A 22938-nucleotide genomic window follows, 5' to 3' on the forward strand; every position below is an offset into this window, starting at 1 on the left:
ACGCGCGCTTCCGCGCCCTCCCCGTCACGTGAGCACCGCACGTGCGGGAACAAACAGTTCCGGGGACGGGGACGTCACTCGGCAGCAGCTCCGCACTGCCATTGGTCAGCGGGAGCGATGACGCCATTAGGGGGAGGGACGCGAAGCGGGGAGCGTCCATTGCGCGGCTCAAAGCGGGGGAGTCTCCTCTCCCCCCCGGTGCCCGGAGCGTTGGTGCGGCCCGGCGCGCGGGGCCGGTGGGCGTGAGGGGAGAGCGGCTCGGGGAGTGTGAGGACGGCTTCAGTTACAGCCGCGGGTAAGGAATTTGTGGCAGGAGCCATCCATAGCACAAGGGAACCAACGCAGAAATTACTTGTTTAGTATTTCCAACTGTCAAATCCTACCCTCCACCCTTCTTCACAGCACCATAAAAAACAAAGCAGAAAATTAGTGACTTCGTCCAGGGGTTGAGGACATCCTGTAGAAATAGAGGCTGTGTATTCCACCCTGAGAGAATTCTCTGGCAGCGGGCGGTCTGGAGTCACCCACTGCAGAGGACAAGGGCTGCTGTGGCTGTACGAGGTGGGTTTGCTGTACATTAGGGATGGGCTAGAGAAAACCACAGAGCTCATTCCTACTTCCCTTCTGACAACAGCGGTGAAACACAGGGGCAAAATGAAGAGCAAACTTTGCATAGTCTACAGTACCCACACTGCACATTCAACCCCAAGAGACCAACTGGCTAAACCCTTTCAAGACTGCAAAATGGAATTTATGCCATTTCTGATTGAAGCTTAAGAAATAAATAAGAGGCATAAAAATATGAGCTGGAAAAATCTGGTTGAATCTCTATGGACCTTGCTGTATATCTATATATAGAATAGAATCACAGAATGGTTTAGGTAGGAAAGGACCTTCAAAAGCTTGTTTTTTTCCACCCCCTGCCACAGCCTGGGATACCTGCTACAGTTTGCTCCTGGCCTTCAACATTCCAGAATCTACGTGGTTTCCACAGCACAAGAGCAGCACTGTAATTACTACAGTTCTCACGTTACGGAACAGCATCATCCTTTTAAGTCTAGATGGCAGCCTTGAATACCAACTTATGAAAACTAAGGTTACAAAGAATCAGGTGAGAATACTCAGAACAAATCAAGAGCGAGTTCCTAACTTTTGCAGTGTTTACAAGAATCATTCCCTCCCTTCTTCACCCCCACCCTGCCACATACCTCACTCCTTGTTGGTAATGCCTTGGATTGCACCTAAAACACCTTTGCCAAGATATGAAATAGTTCCCAACCCTACAAAAGTCCACTTCATAATCACCAGAGAGCTTCTTGTAGAGTCCTTAGGAATCTGGGAGTGTTGGCAAGATGATTTATTACCCTGACAACATCAAATACTTGACCAGTTATGCATGTTCTTCTGTTCCTGAAGCACAAGAAATGTGAGGTGACAGCAGCAATTTAATTCCCTCCTTTTCTGATCTTACCTCCGCTTTTAATTTCAACATATACACACACAATTACTGTAACTTTCCTAATATCGAAGCTACAATATTATTCTATTAGAATTGTATCTTACAATGGAAGTGGTTTCATTTGAAAAAGCAAAATCAAGCTAATATGAAAGATTACCATCCAAAGCTGAAATAAACTTTGTTTGAATGAAAAACACAGAAACCGTGTGAATATGGATATTCTACTTACTTCTCTAACTATAAAAATCAGAAAATAAGAATTAAATACTATGTTTTTAAAATTAAGTTCTGAAAGAGCTCAGTTCTGAATAAAGGCAAGATAACAGCACTATAACTGGATGAGGAAAAGAATATATTCTTAACAGAGTTAGTTCATGACACTTAAGTTCCCAGCTGAGGAGACCAAAAATGAACTGATTTAGCAATTTTTCTAAAATGTTAAGGTTAAATGCACTAGTGCATGGGGGATGATCCCCATTTCATCTTTAGGACCTGAACTAGGAACTGCCATTATTCACCCTCCACAGCACAGGGTGCTGGCTAGTTCCCAACATGCTCTTTCTTCTCCCCTCAGGCTTCCTCCAAAGCTTCATTTTCAAGTTTATAGCTTGAAGAGTTTCACTGGTACAAAGGTACGCAAACTTCTCACATACAAAACCTTCCAATTCCTTTATTCATGTTTTTAGGATGTATGTGGTACGTACAATTAACATTACACCAGCTATAGCACCTCTGTTGCAAGAGGTACCTCGACACAAGTATCCCAGAGCACCAACACAGACACAGACACTACAGTATCACTTTGAAATTATTTCCCCCCTCCCCCCTTTTATTTTTCTTTTTTTTTTTCTTTTTTTTTTTTTTTTTTTAATCTTGACAGCTAGGACTTCTGAACTGCTGGAGATTCTTGGTGGCAGATCCCCTAGTGCGGTGGCACTGGTGTAAGAAGGCTGCTTTAGACACTGGAAGGTCAGAATGAGAACTGAATGGGGTAACAAAGAGGTGCCATTTCCACTGCTGGAAGCTTGGCTGCTGTCTGGGTCCATAGCTGTTATGTCAGCCTCCTGGAGTCCCCTGCACAACCTCCTGCCTTACAGCTGGGTCCATACCTGACACAGTGAGACTGGAAAGACTTAAAAAAGGGATGAGCCTGAGAGAAATCTTTGTTCATTATGACAAGATCAAGGACAATCCCTTCAGGTCACTAGGCTTCATGTGTCCATCCGCTCCCTAAACTCATCCTTTTTTATTCCGATGCTCTGCTTAAAAATAAACCCAAACTACAAAAAGGTTCAGCTCCGTTCTGCACATGTTCTCCATTTCCAAAGTCATTAATCTGCGTTCAAACCTTCTCCTTTCGCTTCAATTTGGACACTTTCTTGACAGTTCCATTCTTGTTTAGAAGCTTCAAAACACGATCCTTATGATCCAAGACCTTTAGCATGGAGTCTCGAGCCTCATTGATTTGATCCATCACGAGTTTACACCTCTGCATATTCCCCTGAAAGGAAACACTTGTCATTAACTGCTGGATTCCTGCTCTAAGCAGTGCACTTTTCCATTTCCCTCCTGTGCCCCTTGTAAGTGATGACACAGGAAGTGAACCCACATGGGGTTTTTCTGGGCAGCTTTAGCTTTTACTAACAGCAGTAGGATGTGCTGTAACCAAGGGTGTGGTTTTGGGTTGGGAGGCCACAGGACCCACCTGTATCAGTTCATTGATTCGATGCAAGTCGTCATCGGTCGCTGCCTTTTTCTTAGGAATGAGTCCCTCTTGCAGGGCAGTCAGTCTCTCATACACATCGTGCTCCAGGTTTGTCTAAAAGACATCAGCCCTTCATGAGAAGGGTCACTGCCAAGCTGGCAAACACTTGCCCACGTTAAAGCTAAACAGAAACAGTGATAATCCAGTCCCCTCTCAGCTGCTCTTGTCAGTGATTCAGAAGATGGAGCCTCTGACAAAATGTGGCACTATCATTCCTCTTAACATCCTATTTATGGGATTGCTCCTCTTCTGAAGAAACATGGATCCTACCACAACTGCTTCCCCTACTGCTCACGATACTATTCCAGGAATGCAGAGGTTTTGGGGAGTTTGGTGCTAAAATGCAGAGCACCTACCTCACCCCCAACCTGAAACAGAAGCATCCAGGAATGTGGATCAGTGCTGCCTCCTCAGATCAGCCGCACCATCCCAAACAGACGCTTCTTCAGACCTGTGCATCAGCAGGAGGGAGTTGCCAGTTTTGATCATCTGTACAAAATACATCAGCTCTTATGTCTGGATCAAAACCAACACTCCAAGTTTCCAAGCCACTTATGCCACATTCCTGAGAAAGGGGAAAGCAAGTCCCACTCCCTTTGGGCTCTACACACCAGCTCCTTTAGGCTACCCCGATGTACTGAATTTGTAAGAACGTCTTCCTGTCTTACACAGCTTCATGTACCCCCATGTTACCTCCAAGCCCCATGCACCTACCAGCTGTAGTAGCTGCGCTGCACAGAGATGGACCTTCCACCCTTGTGCACGACAGGACACACCCTTCTGATTGGCAATCTCTTGCAGCATGGCCTTCTTCTCTTCTGTCACCAGGAAACACAAGAATACAGTATTCAAATTTCAGGAGTTGGCCACGCCTCTCCTCTCAAACAACAGCAACCCAAGTTCTGCTCAACGTACATCCTAATAAATTAAAATGAGCAACATTTTGATACAGACAGGAAAGTGAGTTCCCATCTGCCATGTACCTGACTGCTGCTCTGTTTAACAGGTTATCTGTACTTTCAGAAAGATTATATCATAACCCATTCTTTTCTCATTTAAAGAACATAGTGCTCAATGTTTCCAACACCTGGCACAAACAAGTAAGTGGTCCATCTTGTACTACTTCTACTCTCTCTTAGGTGTACTTCCACAGTTGTGAAAACCCAGTCTGCTTAAAAAGTCTAAAATGTCTGGAAGACAGTATGTGGTCTCTGTTTTCCTTGTGTTAGGTAAAAAAGTCTTCTTTAAAAGCTCATTTGTTACTTGACAAGACTAGTTACACTAAATACAGAATGTTTGTGATTAAACTGGCAAGTGTTACGTGGCAAATGAGAAAACTCAGCTGGAGCCCGTCACCGCAGTCAGATCACTTTTATGAGGATACCTTTTGTGAGCAAGTTTCTCTCACTGCACATAAGCAGATCTATCAATAACCACCCCATTTTTTCATTTACAAAACTACAGGTAATTCTGTGTAGCCTCCTTGTGCTCCATGCAGAGGCTGACCTTTGACACGGACGTCACTGTATCTCTGGAAGTGGTGGTACGCAGCTTTCCAGGGGTTGCGGTAATGACGGAGCAGCGTGATCGGCGGCCTGGGACGCACAGGGACGTATCTTACACCTTCCTCATCTACAAAAGGATCCAGAACCACATTATTATTGAGGAGTAAAACCGGGCTGGCACCCACAAGAACTCCAGAAGCAGATCAGTAAGTGCCACCTCATACAAAATGTGTGTTGAGAAAATTCATTTTCCCTGACATTTTCCCAGCCCTATACATAAAGTGGTGAGGAACAGATACTTGGATTCTCTGTTACTCATATTTAGGAAGTAGGAATGTGACAGAGCACCTTCTCTGAGAAACAAACAGAAGAGAAAATACAGACCCCCTGAATAAGATAAAAGACATCAGAGATGTCATTACCTATATACTCCTTTGGAGGGGACTTTCGCTTCTCTGCCTTCACCAGCAAACTTTTGGCAGTGGATTTCTCATCATCAGTGCTGTTTGTTTCCATCATGTCCCCTTCCTCCGTGGAGATGACATGCTGCTGCTTACGGGGTTTCTTTCTGGGTGAGGCACCAGGTGGCAAATCGCTTGGAGGCATGGAAAGATTGTTGGCCAGCAGTGCCAAAGATGGAGACACAGTACTTGTAGTCAAAGGAGGGACTGCTGAGAGGAAGGAAAGAGAAGAACCCACACCATCAGCAGTGGGAAGATAACATATTGATTGAACACTACACCTCCAGCAGTAGCTTCTGTTTCTGTGAGGAGTGTGGCACGTACCAACAGCCCAGATATTAAGCCAGCAGTAATTATTAGCACAAGCCTGTAGGCAAAAGTCTTTAGTGTCTTATATACTTGAAGAATGAGAGCAGAGCCAATTGTCCCTTAGTTGCTTCCTATTTGAAGCTTATGTTAGTTTAATGTTACAAAAATGTCATGCTAACATCTGTGTTACTGTAAAAAAACCCCTCCGTATGTACACCAGCACAGGCCACTGTCACAGTAAGCAAATCCCTCCTCTCTCCTGATAGCAGAGTCAGATGGAATCAAAGCAGGACTGCAGGACACTTCTTGCAAGAGTCTGCTTGTACTGCCAAGCCCTCAGCACTGCTCAGCAGGTCACTGCACAAACCAGCACACCTGTGCAGCTGGCAGCAGTGTGGCAGGCAGTCTGAGGGAACACTCCCTGAGTTTGGAGGGACAATCAGCCATGACCAAGGCTGCAGCACAACATTTCTGGGATGGGATCTCTTGACAAATTTGCCACAAATACCAGGAAGAGACAGAAGAACCCCAAAGAGCTTAATGCTATCTGCCCATGCTTCAGACACATCTGCAGCAAGGAGTTGCTTTCTCAAAGGACAACACACAGCTTCAAGGAGAGTGATAAAACCAACAGCTAAACATGAACTCTGAAACCCACGAACATGGGATGAATTCCTAGCACTCTGCCACTATATAGTGCCCAGTAAGATCTGTAAGGATCTGAATTTACTGACCATGCCATTTGATAGCAACCGTGGCCAAGCTGGATAAGTAAGGCAATATAATGAACATTTTGAAAAGTTCTAGAGAAAAATATGCACGAGTCACATGAGGGCCCTAGGAAGTCCTACTTTGGCCAGAAGTTCCTCACATACAAGAAAGGCCACTGGACAGTAGGATGTGTAAACAAATTTAATTTAACTGAGCTGTTCCACAGTATGTTGGTACCACTGCTGAAAATGTACATTTTAGGCAAGAAATTCACACAGACTCTTTGGAGTTGGATCATTTGAACATGTACAAAGCAGCCACAATAACTAGTGATTTCATGGCAGATTAGGAAAAAGCAAAAAAAGATCTTTATGAAGCATATGGGAACTCTGGTACTCTGTGCTACCGTGGAATAGATGTCCTTTCATTTTCAAGATGAAAAACGTTGAAATCCTCTTAATTCCCCTGCTGTCTCAAAAACTGAAAAAGCACCCTGATGATTCCCAGCCACCTACCAGATACTGGTCGCATGATGTCCATAGGCTCCATTTCCTCTTTGATTTTGATCTCTGGTACTACAGGGCCCAGCACCGCTGACAGGGCCCCACTCATGGTGGATGGAGGAGCAGGTGCTGCCACGATGGTGGTGGAAGTTGGTGGAGCAGCTGGAACAGCTCCTGGAATGGCAGACAGTGCTGCTGCAGGCTGGGAGGTGGGACTGGCGGCCGCGATGATCGTCGGAATGGCAGAGGGGGGCTGCTGGGAGGTTGGGGGCACTGTGATAGTGGGCTGCTCACCACCCTGGTTACACACCGCCTCCATAGACACAGGCACTGGGGTGGCCATGGACACGTGGATTTCAGGCTTTGGCTTGCCACTGCAGCACAAATAAAAGCAAAGCAAAGTGAGGGGAACTGTGTCTCGGTTGTATGCACCCAGCACTAAAGGAACGAGCCAAACTGGAGTCAGGCTATCCAGTTCTTCCTGTACACCCACCTGGCTCAGTTAGGTGTTTAACAACAGGAGAAGGCTTAATCTCAGTTATATTTCCTCCTTCTCTCCCTTTCTAATCCTTTGTATTGATTACAGATACTACTTTTTTCCATTCACTGTGACAAACAAATCTCATGACTAATTCCAGGTAACTTCAAAATACTTGTAAAAGGATCAAAGCAGTTTTACAATGCAGCCAAAAGGAACTTTTACCCAAAACTGTACTGGCCCCATCCTCTGCAGGAGCTCCCATTGTGGTTTACAGTAATAAAACAACAAATTGTAAGGCCTCTGAACTCAGGTGAAGGAGGGCAGAAGTTGCATTTACCTTTCCTAAGCATCAATTTTCAAGTACTATAGAAAAACGTTTTGAGGCCTGTCTCCCACTACAATAGCAGAGGATTTTTGTTTCTGTGAAAGCTCATCACCACAGCTCTCAAAGGTAATTTCCTCAGCTTCACAAACAGCAGAACTTGTTGAGGCTGTTTGTCACAAATCCAAAACAAATTGTTTCCCAAAAGAAGGAAAAATGCTCCAATAGCCAAAGAAGAGAACTCAAACTAATATAATGAAACTATTATGCTGCAGTTGGCTGTTCCCAAAGTCGTACCCAGCAGGCCTTGGTGATCCAGACGTGCTTCGCATGGTGCTCTCCACACGTGTGCTGGCCACTTCAGGTGGCTGCGGGGGAATTAAACTTTTCCGGACTGCCAGCCTGAAAGAGACACACAGATGTAGGATTCCCACCTCCCTGCTGCAAAGACAGACACCCCTGAGGGCAAAGAAATCAGCTCTCTTACACAAACCAGGACAGCAGTTATGTGGCTGTAGCACTGCTCTCTGTCTTCAGCGTAACCAATTTTCTACACAAAGAGTCTCATTTTACTTTTCAAATTAGGCATTTTATTTTCTTTTAAAAGAAAAGATTAGTTGCTCTGGCCTAGTCTCACACATATTAGGGCTTCTCCAAGAACGCCAGCGTTACTTTCATCTCGTCAGTGAGAACACTTTGCTGCAAGTGCCAGGATTCAGCAGTGCACAAAGGGGTCTGGCCATGCTGCTGTCCAGCACTCTGGCTTCAAGACTGAGCAAATCATCTGGAACTAAACAGCACTCAGATGGACACCTGCTCCCTTTAGCTGGACCCGACTGCCAGAGCCTGACTCCAGCACCTCAAGGCCCGAGTGTGGATATTAGGATGACAAGGCAAATTAAGGTATTTTAGAGACTATTTAGTCTCCTGTATGACTGAAAGTCAAACTGCTGTCCAAAATAATCAGCCTCTCAAATGGGAACAGTCTTTAGTGATCTACCTGACTCTTTAACTTCTCTTTCAGTTTTACAGCCTGCAGCTTCTCTGCCTTAAAGAAAGTTTCCACCCACATAAAAAAGATGCAATTGTAATTCACAGGACACATTAGTTCCAAACGTTTTCAGTTGCTAGTTGGGAGGAAATGCACTGTTAATTCTGAAGTTGTCTCTTGACTCTTTATTAAGGCATTTAAAAATAGACAGGCAACATAAAATATTTTAAGTTACTCCCTCCCTTTTTCCTAATCAGATTTCACAGCAGGGTACTAATTTCCACTCATCCACATATTCTTCCAAGAAAAGCAATGAAGACAAAGCACCCAATTCTAATTTTAGTAGACTATGAACTCTTTCTTCTTATCACACTAAGCCAAAAAGCCTCAAATCCACTTTTCCTCAAAAGGTCACTTTCAAGACCTAGAAGACATACTGTCCTTCTTCTCATTTTATTACTGACATTGCAGAAAACTTTATCCTACCCTGGGGGAAGAGAAGAACTGTTTCACTGATCAGCAGGTTACTTGCAACCATTGCTGAATATAATCTGCTAGAGTCTTCCTTATCTCCACTGAAATGATTCCATTTGGCTGGGCTGGATTGCACAGAAGTGTCACCCACGTGTCACCTTCAGCTCTACTCACCCATCCGTGGCTGGCTTCTTGCGAAGGATGCTCGGGCGTGGGGAGGAGCCCTGGGCTGGAGCACTGGCACTGGCACTCTGGTTGTGGGTTTGCACAACTGTAGTTGCTGCAGAAGCAGTGTTGAATGTGTTGCTAATAGGATTAGCTACAATGGTGGCTCCATCTGCCAAGACTACTGCTGGGAAGGACGGACATGGACACAGCAGAGTGGAAAAGAGACAGGAAAGCAGCAGTTACTTAATGGAATGTGATGACAAAGCAGGTGTCTGCAGAGTACATTTTGTCCACTCTCTGAGTCCCTCAGTCTGTAACTCCAGTATTCCAGACTCTTTTGTAAGCAGTACCTTTGCCTCAAGCAATCTGATCGCTGAACCTTCCACAGGGAATACAGAAACTACTTCCTGCCTCACAACCGCTTCTAGGGAAATAATCCAGAAGGCAAAGAAAAGGCAGAAATCACTAGGGAGATCACCAACACAACTGGGTCAACAGAGCAGCACTAGTGGTAGAGCCCACGTGGCAACACATGCCAGTTGTACATAAACTACATCAGCTGTGTTTGCATTCTGACCTTCTGCCAGAGCCTGTTTGGCCAAATGAGGGATGTAGAGCATGTGGACAGCCAGGAAGTCACTGTGCACTGCCTGCCAGCTATGCAACTTGCAGAATGCAAGCATATTCTCTTGGATCCCATTCCTCCAGTAAGTTGTTGTGGCTTCATCAGACCAATCATTTATACTGAAAGATGGTTTCTGTCACAGCTCAAGATCAGGTTATCAACAGCAGAAGGTACCTGGCTATATTCTAATTGCTCCTGGGATCTAATGCACAGCTGGCAAATACTGCTCACTTGTAAATTACTTTTCCTACAAGGCCTTATTGAAGGCATTTGTTTAAGGTCAGACATCACCAGTCTTTTCCACTGAAGTAACCCATCCAAGGCTACCCATACGCTCCACCCAGCACACTTTAAAACTAAATCATTTCAGAAATGGGCAGCAGATATTTGCTGGGAGAATATGTGCATGCATGTATTCAGTGTTCACCTCTGGACTGCAGGGACTGTAACACCACCATCAGTCAGAGCTGAATGTGCAGGACAGCAGCTCAGCTGCTCTGCCTCACTCTGAAGTGAGGGCTTGCCTGGTTTGCTCTTACCTGAGGTCTTGGTGTCACCCGGTGGCTGCTGGGCACCGATGGGTGCTGGCTGCAGCCCCTGCGTGCCCATGGGTGCAGCAGGGTGCAGTCCTTGGGTTCCAATGGGCGCTGGCTGGATGCCCTGGGCACTGATGGGGGCGGGCTGGATGCCCTGGGCACTGATGGGGGCGGGCTGGATGCCCTGGATGTGCCGGGCGTGAGATGCATCGACTGTCATCAGCTGCATGGGGTTCAGGTGCACAGTGGAGGCCACTCCGACACCGGTCTGAGCTGTGATGGCCGAGTTGGGTGCCTGGGCTGAAACTGGGAGCAACACAGACACCTCACCAGCAGGTAACCTCAGTTTCCCCTACCACCTCTTACTCAAACACTAACTTTTCAAAGACTCTTTTTTTTGCTTTGAAAAATTAATTTGCCAGTCTGCTTGTTGCAGTAGTAAATATAAGAGTAGAGAAGATTGTCTGCCTAAGGAATTAAACATTACTGTTGATTTTAATTTCATTTTTTATTTCCAATTGCAGTAAGAGAGAAAAGATCAGTTTAACCCTGCTTTTAGGTAGACTCAAATTTCAGTCTCAGAATGCTGCGCTCTATTTTTGCTCACTATTGTATTTCACAGTGCTTGTAAGTACCAACACCTGGCATTTTTTACTGCTTAAAAAATAGATTAAAAGTATCAGAAACCTAAGTAATTTATTGTGCTCTGAAGCTGACTCAACTCTGAAGTTGAACACAACCTTATCTGGCATCAGAACAGGGCTCACAGTTGATAGGCTGGATCCCACAGCTCAAATGAATACAATTATCCTTTAGTGGCAGAGTACTGTCCCAAACAATACACCTTCTCTAAGTAGCTCAATTCATTTAAATCAATTCACAGCTCTAAACAACTGATTCCACGTTTTCAGGTCCACTATACAATGTATTGTTCTCCCATGCAGCACTTAAATAATACCATTGGACCACTTGCAGACCCTGCATCTCCAGATTTCCAGGCTCTGCAGAGCTGCACCAGGATTTCTGCAACCACACACAGAATGCAAGTGTGAACTCGCCAACAATGGCCTTGCTTGCTAACAACGCAGAACAAGCTGGTTTTATCGTTGTCACAGGATTTCCATCAAGTTCTTGTGCTGACCAGACACTAAAAACAGGCGTCAAAAACTGAAACCAGGTCCCTGAAAATGGCTCTGTATCAAGTGTGGCACATTTATTCTCTTTCTCAAAACACTGTTGCTGCAAAACTTTCTATCCAACAAAATCCTTTTAGGATACTAAGTAAAACACAACCAGCATTTGGAGCCAACATTCTTCCTCCAAAATTCTGCATTAACTCTGCTTATCTCAGTAATCTTTTTTATAGTCTCCTCTGTACCCTCACCCAGCTGTGCTCAGCATAGGTGTACCTCCCTCCTCATACCCTGAATGCTCTGCTTTAAGTTGCCACCACCAGCTGCCATAATTAATACCTTCCATGGATTCTTCAAGTCAATTTAACAAGTAAAATGTCTCTGTCAATAAGCTCCCCACAAAGAACGTACCTCTGCATTTATACAAATGACCACTAGCCTATCACCACCCCGCTGTGCCTCAAGAACTGGAACCCTTGATTGTCTGCAATTATGTTCTGTCAGGGAAGGTTTAGATTGGATATTAGGAAAAAATTCTTCACATAAAGGGTTGTTAAGCCTTGGCACAGGCTGCTCAGGGAAGTGGTGGAGTTCCCATCCCTGGCAGCGTTTAAAAAATGTGTGGATGTGTCGCTTGAGAAAATGGTTTAGGGGTGGCTTTAGGAGTGCTGGATTAATGGTTAGATTTGATGATCTTCGAAGTCTTTCTCAACGTAAAGAACCCTATGATTCTACGCTTCCCTGTTCAAAAAATGGGCTTTGCCGCCTCACAGTCCTTCTGAATTTCCTCTGTACTGCTCACAGGTAACATGCTGCCAGCACAGATATGCCATGAAAATCCACATCATGCATGTTCTTGCAGTCTGGATAGAGGAAATTATCACATTATAGAGAACAGCCCTGAATGACTTGGTAAGGTAAAAATGTCCCAAATTTTGTCACAGAATGAGATAATTTTGGGTTGTGCATCATTTTTTTGACTGCAAATTACTGTGACTCTTCAAATACAATAATTGCTCCATTTTTTCTGAACAGAGCACTAATGGAAGTGTGTAATGCAAATTAGTTTTTTCCCTTTTTGGTTCAGGTTTCTCTCTCAAAATGTACATTCACGTGAAAAGGTATTAGAAGAGCTTATCAGAACACCAGGGAATGAAGATGTATCTAAGAGTTGGCTTGGTTTGGAGGAGCCAAACTGTTTTGATTTGTAGGCTCAAAACTTTTACTTATAGTCACACAACCTGTGGGATATCAAACATGAAACTCCTGAGAAAAATGCTATTAGCTGGGTTTAGTGGTTCTGAAGTAGTTCAGCACCCCTTATCCACAAGTTTTCCCCTCTTTCAACAAATCATTTTGTGACTAATTGTCAGAGCCAAGTGCAAATCCTTTTAGTTCTTTCCATCACTAAAGCACATCTGTAAGCTAAAAGCTCAACAAAGCACCCAAGGCTGCCTGCCCCAAGCTGGGCTTACCTGGATACTGGCGGATGGTGGACACGGAGCTGGTGATGGGGGTGTAGGTGTGGGCAGTCAGAGGGTAGGCAGAGGGGGGGTAGGTAGGTAAGAAATACTGGAACTGGACAGGCACCGACTGCCTACAGGCATCAAAGAGAGCAAGTGTTACACAAATTCAACAGGTAACCTTCAACACCTGCCCTTTAGCACTCCCTGTGCTTTCCAATCTCATCTGTCATAAGCTATCAGTTACCTCAACTATCATAATTGATTCAAAACTACCAAATCCCCTTTTCTCCCCCCACCCAGGTTTTACAACGTTATTTCCACCACAGCAGAACATAGAAAAGCAGCAGGGCGCTCAAGCCCTACTCACATACAGTCTCATTGGTAGAGCTGTTAGTTCTGTGCCTACCTGTTGTCATTTCTGGTTTCCATGGCTACTGGGTTTGGAGATGCTCGGTGGCTGGACAGAGGTATGAGGTTACTCCTCTCTGCTGTGTAATCAGATTGGATCCGGGGAGAAGTGTGTGTGATTTGCTGGGGAACCACTTTAGCTGCACAAAGACAAACATGTCATCACTTGACAGTCAAAGGAAAGGCTAGTAAACACTGCAAAGGCAAGATCAATGACCTTGTCAAATGAAACAACCAACACTACTCCCTGCCCTCTCCACCCAGAACAACCCACCCCATCCACAGATTATTATTAAACGTAAAAGAACAAAGCATTTCTCATCAATTTATATCAGAATGGATGGATATTCTTAGTACTTATATAAATTATACTTGCTAACAAAAGTCACTTCAGTGCTCAGATTAAGTTAATTTCTTTTAGGATCAGCCCAAACCATTCTGATGTCAAAAACAAGTTTTCTGAGTTTTGAAAGCAGAGATCAAGGGACATGAGACCAAGGCAGACAAGTGTCTGTGGCCAGAGGCCACAAAAAAGGAAGAAAACACATACAAAAGCTTTACAAGAAACACAGATGTATGAGATAAAACTTCACTCTTTGGAAATTTATGGTTGGAGAAGAGATTACAAGATTTCCAAAGAACAAGGAGGTCAGTAGAAAAACAGATGAACAAAAGGAAACTTATGCAGTTCTGTAGGAAACATCTCAGGCACATTCCACATCCAGGCAAATAAAGTTCCCACCTTTAGGCCTTTGTGTTTTACATTCAAGTAAACACACTAATCAAATCCAGCTAGGCTACACCTAATACCTCAAGAAGCACATGAAGTACCTTAGAAACTCAACTATGAAAGCCATAGTCTATCACCAAGTAGTTAAAACTTGTAGAGTATCCAGTGCAGGTTTTGAAACGCCAAAAGGCCCAAGTTTGTATAAAAATTCAACAGAGAAAGTAAATTAGCCATTTTATGACCTGGTCCTCCTAGAACATTTATTTCTTCCTGGTATTAAAAAAACTTAGAACAGCAGACCTGTTAATTTGTTTCTCCCAGCTTGAACTGCTTTTCTTTCCCTCCTTAATTTGCTAACATGCACAAACACTTCCAGCGTACAGAGAAAAGCTGAAGCATCAGTTACACACTCTTCTGAGAACTGAAATCACTCACCAACTGGGATGTTTGAGGTCGTGACAGCTGTAGCATGGGAAGAATGTGAGGGCATTGTCATGGTAACAATGGTGCTTGTAGGCGCTTGGGTGTGAGAAACAGAACCTGAAGGAAAAAAACAAACTTAATAGATCTTTCTTTGGAGCGCTACCATGCCAGCTATCTACATCCTAAAGAGGGCAAAACCCCCAAACCAGACAACCTCCCTGAAGAACTCAGTCATTTCTCTCCAGAAGCTGGCTCATGCACCTCCAAATGCAGTCTTTACAACGAAAAAATACTTGCTCAAGAATTATTTGGTTCTAAATTCAAAGAAAGACAACAAAAAGCAAGAAACCCCGCCCCTCACAATGATGCTCACACAACATTATCAATACTCACCAGCTGTGGTTGCTGAAGCAATGGTATTCGTTGCCAAAATAGGTGCCACAGTTGCTGCTGCCACTGGAGTACCAGTACTGAAAATGGTTTTCTATGAAAAGAAATTCTCAAAGTTAGAAGACTACTACACTTAACATCTATACTTGGAATCATCTTGCACTGACCGTACAGAACATTAATTTCTAACTCATACTAACTCTTCTCCAAAATGTAATCATCCTGCAAGTTCTAAACAAAAGAGATGTCAAGAAGCAGCAAGAGGGTTCTCTGGTGCTTGCAGCTTACCTGAGCCATGGTGTGGAGCTGTGGTTTCTGTGTGCCTATGGCTGGGTGCGAGGGCAGCGTGATCCGCGTGGCCGTGTCCCGCGCCTGCGCCGGCCGCTGGATGCTGATGGCGGCAGAAGGCGGGTGCTGCTGGATGGACAGCGTGGGGCGACTGGGGAGGAAGCAAAGTAATCATCAAGATAACCATGTGGATACTGAATATGAAAGACAGGGACACACAGCAGGCCTCAGTCTCCTCCCCAGTGACAGCAGCACTGCTGTCAATCACATGGCAAAGCAATATGTTCTGTCCTCATCTGCCCTATGTACCCAGCCAGGTGGGCAGTCTTATCATAGCTCTTCATAAAGGGAACTTAATTTCAGCATTCATGCATCACTTTTCACTGTGTCCTTGTGAAAAATACAGACCAAATATCCACAAGTTCCTGCAACACAAACTCTGCTGTCCAGGGAGCAGGACTTCAAAAGCCATTCATTAAGGTCTTTCCTTCTCATAAAACAGAGCAGCAGTTCATGCTTATACCCATTTTCATTCACAGAACTGCAAGGATTTGCACTGTGCAAGCATTACTATTTTGGTTTTATATCATCTCACAAGTAGAGGATTATCAGCTCTGGCTGATTAACATTTCCCCTTGCTGCAATTTCTGTCAAATACAGAGTTTCTGTAGGTTTTACCTGAGGGTTGACTCTGTGGCATGTGCTGCTGTTGTGGTTATGACAGGGGACTGAGCTCTCGTGGCTGAGACAGTTGCCACCACTGCAGGAGGAATAGTGCTTGAACTTGTCACAGGAGGACGAGACTATAAAAAAAAACAAAAAACCAAACCAAACAAAAAAAAAACAACATCAAACAGAGAATATTCAGAAAGGAAATTATGCTGTTTAGAGAACAGGAATGACTTGATTAACACTGGCTTCCCTGTACCTCGTCACTAAGTTTTGGCATTCTGAGACATTTCCAATCTTTCTGAATTGATTTGCAAGCTCCTAAGAACTGTCCTGGTTTTCAACACATATACAGTACTGGAACCAGTAAGAAACAAAGTTAACAAGACTGGATCTCTTGAGGGTCTTTAGAAAAAAATTCAAAGGTCAGTTCCCTTCAGAATGAAAAGAAATTCCAATACACATGAAGTCAGAGGTGACTGGGATCCTAACTGAAAGCACACTGTGAAGATGTTAAACCCTCTATCCTAGGGCAGAACACTAGCACTGCTAGGCAGACAAGATCTACAATCTTCTCCTTATACACATACAAAAGCCAGGATATACAGATGCATATTATAGTGAGATTTCAAAAAATCTACATCAATTGATTATTGAACAGTAAATCAACACCAGCATATTATACTGGACTTTTCAGATTTGAAGAAAACTTGAGCGTCCAAATAAAATTGTCTTCCCAGTTTCTAAGCACTTTGGAGACAGATTAAAACCCACCAAGTCTATGAAGGAAATACAGCAAATAGACCAGGAAGACAGCTGACAGTAGTTTGAGCCCAGTGAACAGGCACTGAGAGGTTACACATAGCTGCCTGCCTGCCTGCTACGTGCCTGGATTGGCTGGTGAATGATGTGCTGAACTGCTGGCTGGGCCGCGGCTGCGTTGGGCAACTGCGAGGCTGGCCTCAGGACTGTGGTTACCTTAGAACTGGACATCACTGCAGCAGCTGCTGCACCTGGGGAAGAAAGCAAGGGGGTTAAAATTCTGTGCACCCAACAGCTCCATCACAACCACAGACAGACCTTGACATCAGCTGCTGTTTCAGCTCTAATGCATTTCATATTCAGGTCAGTTCACGTGATGTTGATGTAAAAATGCGTCTTTCAACAAATATGCATAAGGTTTACAAGAGCAAGTGTGGAGGGGTAAGTATGATTTTAAATTAGTTTGCTTTAGAGGTATTTCTTATTCCCCTGTAATAGTCTGGTATTGCAAATCCCATGTCTTCTTATTCCAAGCTATGGAAGTCAGTAGAAATAATTCAGTTTGATTACTGGGCCAATGTGTAAATAGGTCACCTGAAAACAGCAATGACCTCCCTGCAGCTGATGAAGTTCAGAAGAAAAATACACTTGCAAAAGAAAGAAACTAAAAGAACAGGGAAACACCACACAAAACAAAACAAACAGCTATGCCTTCCCCATAAAAACAAGACCAAAACCACTCCATTTAAACCTGCAATTGATTAATTTGTCTCCTACCTGCTAACTCCTGATCATAATATATCATAGTAGCAGGCAAATAGCCTTGCAATGAGCTGATGGACTGGATTGCATACCTTCTGTACATGTCCTCCATTGAAATTACTACCTTAGAAGTTAATATTCAAACCCAGATAAAAAGAGCATGGAAAAAAGAAAATGTATACTGAGAGTCTGTGGCAGCTGTCCCCTCAGAAACAGGTGAACAACACTGCTACGGCTACAGCTAAACCTCCACAGTCCTTCCACCTGCTCTAAAGAAGATTATGTTTTTGCTCACACCAATTTCCTTTTCTCGAGTGAGCAAATAACACTGAGCATAAAAGGAAATAAAACTATCAAATGGTACTTAGAATTCAAATTAATTTAAAGCTGAACTGCAAACCTAACCCGTAAGACTTCTAAAGCAAAGCTGCAGTCAGAAATCTGACAGGCTGTACTGAGCACAGGGCTGCATGGAGGGGCTGATCTCCTGCTTTACAAGCTGTAGCATCCAAAATCCTGGGAAACAAGAGCCTGTAGTTATCACCAGCATTTAACTCAGGGGTAAATGCAAACACACACAATATGATGTGCTAGCACGCATAAGAGTGCATGAGTGGTCCTGTGATAAAAGAATGTGGCTCACAACTGCCCATGTGCCCCTGCCACAGGTGAGCAATACCTGCCATCCAGAATGTACAATGACATTTTGCAGGGCAGGTGAGTCTCTACCAGTGGATATTTTTTTGTTGAAAGTATTGACTATATTAACAGCAAAGAATTAGAATAACTGATGTGTCAGTATCTGCCAGCATTTTAAACACTGTCACATGGTCCTTCCCCTAAATGGCTGAAGGCAACATAATTCTTAAAAGGCCAGCAGTCACTCACTGATGCTAGCAGTTTTAACAACTGAAGAAACAGCTGCATTAGTAGTGAGGAGAGTTTTGGAGGTGTGGGAGACTGTGAAGAGAAGGCAGGTACAGCACAGCTGGATCCTTACCTCGGGGCAGATGAGAAGCTCCAATGTGCAGTGGAGGCCCAGGAGCACTACTCCTGATGATGGACATCTGCACGTTGGTGGCCATGATATGATGCAAGTTACTGGGATGTCCCTGCAGAGGTCAAGAACAAAACAAGTCAGCTGTGCTTACAAAAATTAGTGGCCACAGAATTACCAAATCCCAGCCTCAGAGACAGAAAAGAGATTTTGGAGAAATAGGTGGTGTACTAAGACTGCATGCATTAAAAGCTGAGTGGAGAAAGAGGCAGGTGTTTGTACTAGATAAAGTTACAGAGCCTGATGTAAACACTTCTCTGTTTCATTGGTCTGTTTTGTGGTTGGTACTTGGCTGACAGTTGCTCAGCAGCTACCCACAAACAACCACAGAGTTGGCCCTTCTAGCATTGATGACATTAAGGGATAGTTTCATACCACCTCTCCAATAAAGTTGAAAGAATGGCGGAAACCTGGCAAATGCTGGAACAAAATCTATTTATTTTTTTTTTAATAATTCTAGATTTCCTGGGAATATTAATTTAAGATAAATCCACTAAAATTGCTGCACATCTTTAGCCAGACTAACTCAAGTCCACCTAAAGGCATTTTATCAAATCCCTGAGAGTTTTAGTAATGAGTGCTCTGACAAACTATTTTCAAGTCAACAGTACTGATTCTGCAGTCAAGTTAGAGGAGAAAAAAAATTTCAAAAGCATTATCTACACAGGCTCCCTCGAATTTTGTCACTCCTTGTTCAATAAGAACACAGTGCAAACCCATGAACTGTTCATGATCTCTTCTGATCTACTCCTCCCAAGGAAGCTGAAGAACACTGTAACAATGAATCCCAGCAGTTTCTCTACAGCAGATTCTCCAAGTGACACTGACACAGCAGAAGCTTTAAGGAAAGACACAGCTTTTGGGTATGGCTCTGTCATCCCAGCCTGGCTGTGCCATCTCAGCTGGATGACTCCCAACAAAGCAGCAGCTTTGCAAAGAAGCAGTGACAACTGAGCCTGAAGTTTAATGGTCCAAGCAGCACCGATCCAACAACCAGTAGCACTGAATAGGGAAACCTGCTCTCTTTACCTTCCCTTCTGCTGCAAAAGCCCCCCTCAGCTCTACTTGTATTGATCTGATCATGCAGTGAGATGGAACAGAAAAGCCACCAAAAAACCAGACCTGCTGCCCACTGATAGTTGCCACAGGAATTGTTGGAGCCTGTGGTATGTTGCTTTCCATGGTCACAGTCACTTGCCCAGGGACCTTTGTGGGAGCTGAGAGAGTGGAGGGTGGAGCAGGAGCAATGGGCCGGCTGGGCATGGTGGGCTTCAAGGGAGGCTACAAGAAATGGAAAAACAGAAACATTGGCAACTTCAAATGAGAGCTCAGTGTTGAAGCAGCAATCATTCTGTGGGGTCAAAGCCTGAGGATAAAGTTTATGCAACTATGGCTAAATATTTGGAGAGGAAAGCTACTGAACATTTGATTATTCCAAACAAAGCAAGGGTGTATTTTGTCCTGAAAATATGCAGGTTCTAGCATGAGTCATCAGTGGAGTCTGCCAGGGCTATGGTATTGTCTTGCATACACTAGATATTAACAGTTAATTTTATATCCTGCAGAGAAAATGGAAGACTTCAGAAACTGTTTGAAATCACTGTTCTCCTGAAAGATAAACAAAATACACCCCCCTCAAAAATAATGCTGAAATACTCGCAAGTCCTAAGTGTATCAACTGGAACACCCAAAGCCACAAGGCACTGCACAGCTAGCAGAAGCATGCAAGGAAAGCTTTAGGAACAAAAGCAGGGAAGCTTTTGGTGTAATTTACTTTTTCTCAACACCAACTCATAGAGATTGTACTTTTTCCCTGATGAATCCACTCATTACCTTCATAAGTCCATCTGAAAAAGAAAGTGGCACAGCTGGAGTCAAATGTGCTGGTGGTGCTGTCACTGTCACTGGGGCACCAGACTGGACAGGGTGGTGCTGTGTCAGCATCTGGACCTGTGGGTACGGCCGAACCACCACGGGCTCCTGCTTCTCCTCGCGGGGCTGGATGGAGCCACTGGGGCCCATGTGCTCTCTGGGAGTAACTTCTGACTCACGACTAGATTCCTCACTCACTAGTGAAAAACAAAAGGTAAGGAGTGTTAACAAGTTCTCTCTAGTCACTCGCTAGGTCAGAGATGAGACGTCAGTAATATCTAAATTAAATAAGTTCACTCTTACAAGTAAACATATCCCAGTAATGAAAACACTGGGAACTCTGGCACTGCCTCTGTCTGTTCCCCTCAGAACTGATGGCCATGGGCAATCTGGGGTCAACTCTGAGAAGTCCACCTAAATAGCTTCTTTAAACAAGATTGACTTACTTTTCTTTCAAGTGAAAAATATTTAATTATCTAAGTAATTGCCATTAAATCCCACATCAAACAGCACGAAAAACTCTGCATTTAATGCAATATGTATCTGAATATCGAGCTGAAAAACAAGTATAAACCCTCCTGAAAATGAAGCTGCTCCCCCAGTCACTTCTGAAAACCTGTCACCGTGGCAGGGACAGCAGGAGCTGCCCCACTGTGCCCACCCCATTTCCAGCTTCATGAGATGGAAATCCCTCTGTCCACTCGTCACTTCTGCTAAGGACACAGAGGAACCGAGCTGAGCGGGACAGACAGCTGCGCACGGACACTCGGAGGCAAAGGCGCATCCCCGTTCTGCCGGCGCTGGCCAGGGCCGCCAGCCGCCCTGACTGACCCGGGGCTCTCCCCACGCGGAACCGCGGCAGCTCCCAGCTCTGCCGCCGCCGGGGCCGCCTCGCCCCTCCCGCCCGAGGCGGAAAAGCGTGATGGACGGGGCGGGGTGACCGGGATCGCCCCCCGCCCCTGGAGCCGACAGACGCGGGGCCGGGATCGCGCTTACCTGTGGCGGCGGGGGCGATAATCCCGGCGGAGCCGCTGGTGGGGATGGGCGGCGGTGCTGGTCCCAGGGAGGCGGGAGGCGCGCCCGAACGGGGGAACTGCTGCGAGCTCATGTCACCTGCGGGGTGGCGGCGCGGCCGTTATGTCGCGACTCTCTCGGCCGGGCGCCGCCGTCCCCCGTCCTCCCTCCTCCGTCCCTCCTCCCTCCCGCTCTCCGGGCGCGGCCCCGCGGCCCCACCCACCCCGGCGCGCCCGCGCGGGCGGGTTCGCGCGGCGCCCGGCCAATGGCGGTGGGGCGGCGCCGGCCAATCAGAGCCCGCCCTGCGCGCCCCGCCCCGCCGCGCCGCCGCGATGAGCCGCAGGGCCCGGATGTGCCCGGCAGCGCCACGGCCCCACCGCCTCGGGCCGGGCCCGGCCGCGCCGCTCTGTCCTGTCCTGCTGCCGTCCCTTCGCGAAACCCGCTCCGCGGCGCTTCCGTCAGCCGGAACCTCGTTACCCGCCCCTGCCGCGGTCGCGCTCTGAAGCAGCGGCCGCCGCCCCCTACCCGCGGCCCTTCCTCGGAGCCACCCCCGGCCCGCAGACCTGGGTGATGCCGTGCGCCGGCTGCGGCAGTACCTGTGCCCGGGGCGGTGCCGTGCGCCGGTCCCTGAGCCCGGTCGCCCCGCGTCGCCGCCGCTGCCGAGCGCCGCTTCCGCCGCTTCCGCTGCCCGCACCTGATTGGCCCCGGCCAGCCCCACCCACCCTGGATTCCCGCGTTTCATTGGTTGTCCAGCCCGCTCCTTGGGGCCGCCGGGAGATGTAGTCCACGCTAGGCTTGTGGCGGGCACAGATCTCGCGAGGCGCGGAAGGGGCGGTGCCGTGCCCGAGCGCGCCATTGGCCGCGCGGTCTCTGAGGGGACGCGGGGTGGGCGGGATAAGCCGCGGCCACTCCCGGGCCCGCCTCCCCGCGCCGCGCCGCCCCCCGGAGCTGCTCCGGCCGCCGCCCCCAACTCCGCAACCCGTCCTTGCTCTCCACAGCCGGCCAGCCACCCCCATGCCGCAAAGTCCCCGATACCCATCCTGGGAAGCGACAAGAGGACAGGGCGGGAAGGCATTGGGGGTTCCCTGGGGAGGGCACGAAGGGCGTCAGTACCCCAAAAACATCCCAAGCCCTCCCAAAAATCTCCGGGGGGGTCCCCCAAAGTGCTTCCCCACAATCCTGGGAAGGGACACACAAAGACATGGAGGGGCACTGGGGATCCCTGGGGTTTAGTAGCCCAAAGCACCCCTGGCATTCCCCGAAGTCCCCAGCTCCCATCCTGGGGAGGGACAAGGGGATATGGACGGGGCACCGCACCCTCCCCTATCACTAGGATAGAGGGAAAAATAAATAATAATAATAATAAAACAACCCAGAGACCTTGGAGACGACGCACATCACAGCCCGGAGAGATCCCAAGTGCAGGGCTGCTTCGGGTTTGGTTACAGACACATCAGAAACACCATCATTTTTCGTGATATTTTTCTTTTTTTTGAGGTTTTTTTTTTTTTATGTTTTGAGACTCAGAGATGAAGTCAGACAGACCCCTGCCACTTTTAGAGTTTTAATAACGTTTTAAAATTAAACCAGGAAGAAAACCTTCGAAATTTCAGGGTCACATGTAAATAACCCCTAGGTCTGACTGGCAAACCTT

General features: G+C 46.2%; 1 protein-coding gene and 1 long non-coding RNA gene across 11 annotated transcripts; one reads left to right on the forward strand and one right to left on the reverse strand.

The window, feature by feature from the left end:
• The first annotated feature begins 36 nt into the window (after window positions 1–36).
• On the forward strand, window positions 37–7118 carry LOC107208847. Of its 5 annotated transcripts, none has more exons than XR_004498811.1 (6): window positions 46–295; window positions 403–561; window positions 635–1111; window positions 2034–2091; window positions 4689–4935; window positions 6792–7118. It is a non-coding gene; the product is annotated as an uncharacterized LOC107208847 (long non-coding RNA). The 5 variants fall into 5 exon arrangements; XR_004498812.1 differs by having other exon boundaries at window positions 56–295; window positions 930–1111; XR_002002087.2 differs by lacking the exons at window positions 4689–4935; window positions 6792–7118 and adding an exon at window positions 2340–2748 and having other exon boundaries at window positions 37–295.
• Window positions 2110–21962, reverse strand: SAP130 (Sin3A associated protein 130). 6 transcript variants are annotated; one of them, XR_002002086.2, is made up of 22 exons: window positions 21810–21891; window positions 21267–21383; window positions 20232–20467; window positions 19521–19679; window positions 18342–18453; window positions 16706–16830; window positions 15827–15951; window positions 15149–15299; window positions 14864–14954; window positions 14483–14587; window positions 13316–13457; window positions 12919–13040; window positions 10314–10616; window positions 9156–9333; window positions 7814–7918; window positions 6726–7087; window positions 5152–5400; window positions 4731–4856; window positions 3939–4042; window positions 3581–3713; window positions 3165–3278; window positions 2110–2960 (listed from the first exon to the last, which is right to left on the reverse strand). XR_002002086.2 is itself a non-coding variant. In XM_015637779.2 (21 exons), exons 2-21 carry the CDS (start codon window positions 21376–21378, stop codon window positions 2802–2804), a joined length of 3180 nt encoding a protein of 1059 aa, XP_015493265.1. In that variant the 5' UTR covers window positions 21379–21383; window positions 21881–21962; the 3' UTR covers window positions 2110–2801. The 6 variants fall into 6 exon arrangements, 5 of the variants coding, with proteins under 5 accessions (XP_015493265.1, XP_018863351.1, XP_015493270.1 ...); XM_015637779.2 differs by lacking the exon at window positions 3581–3713 and having other exon boundaries at window positions 21881–21962; XM_019007806.2 differs by lacking the exon at window positions 3581–3713 and having other exon boundaries at window positions 5152–5397; window positions 21810–21878.
• Between the last annotated feature and the right edge of the window lie 976 nt (window positions 21963–22938).

Source organism: Parus major, chromosome 9 (genome assembly GCF_001522545.3).
Source record: "Parus major isolate Abel chromosome 9, Parus_major1.1, whole genome shotgun sequence".
Classification (NCBI taxonomy): Eukaryota; Metazoa; Chordata; class Aves; order Passeriformes; family Paridae; genus Parus; species Parus major.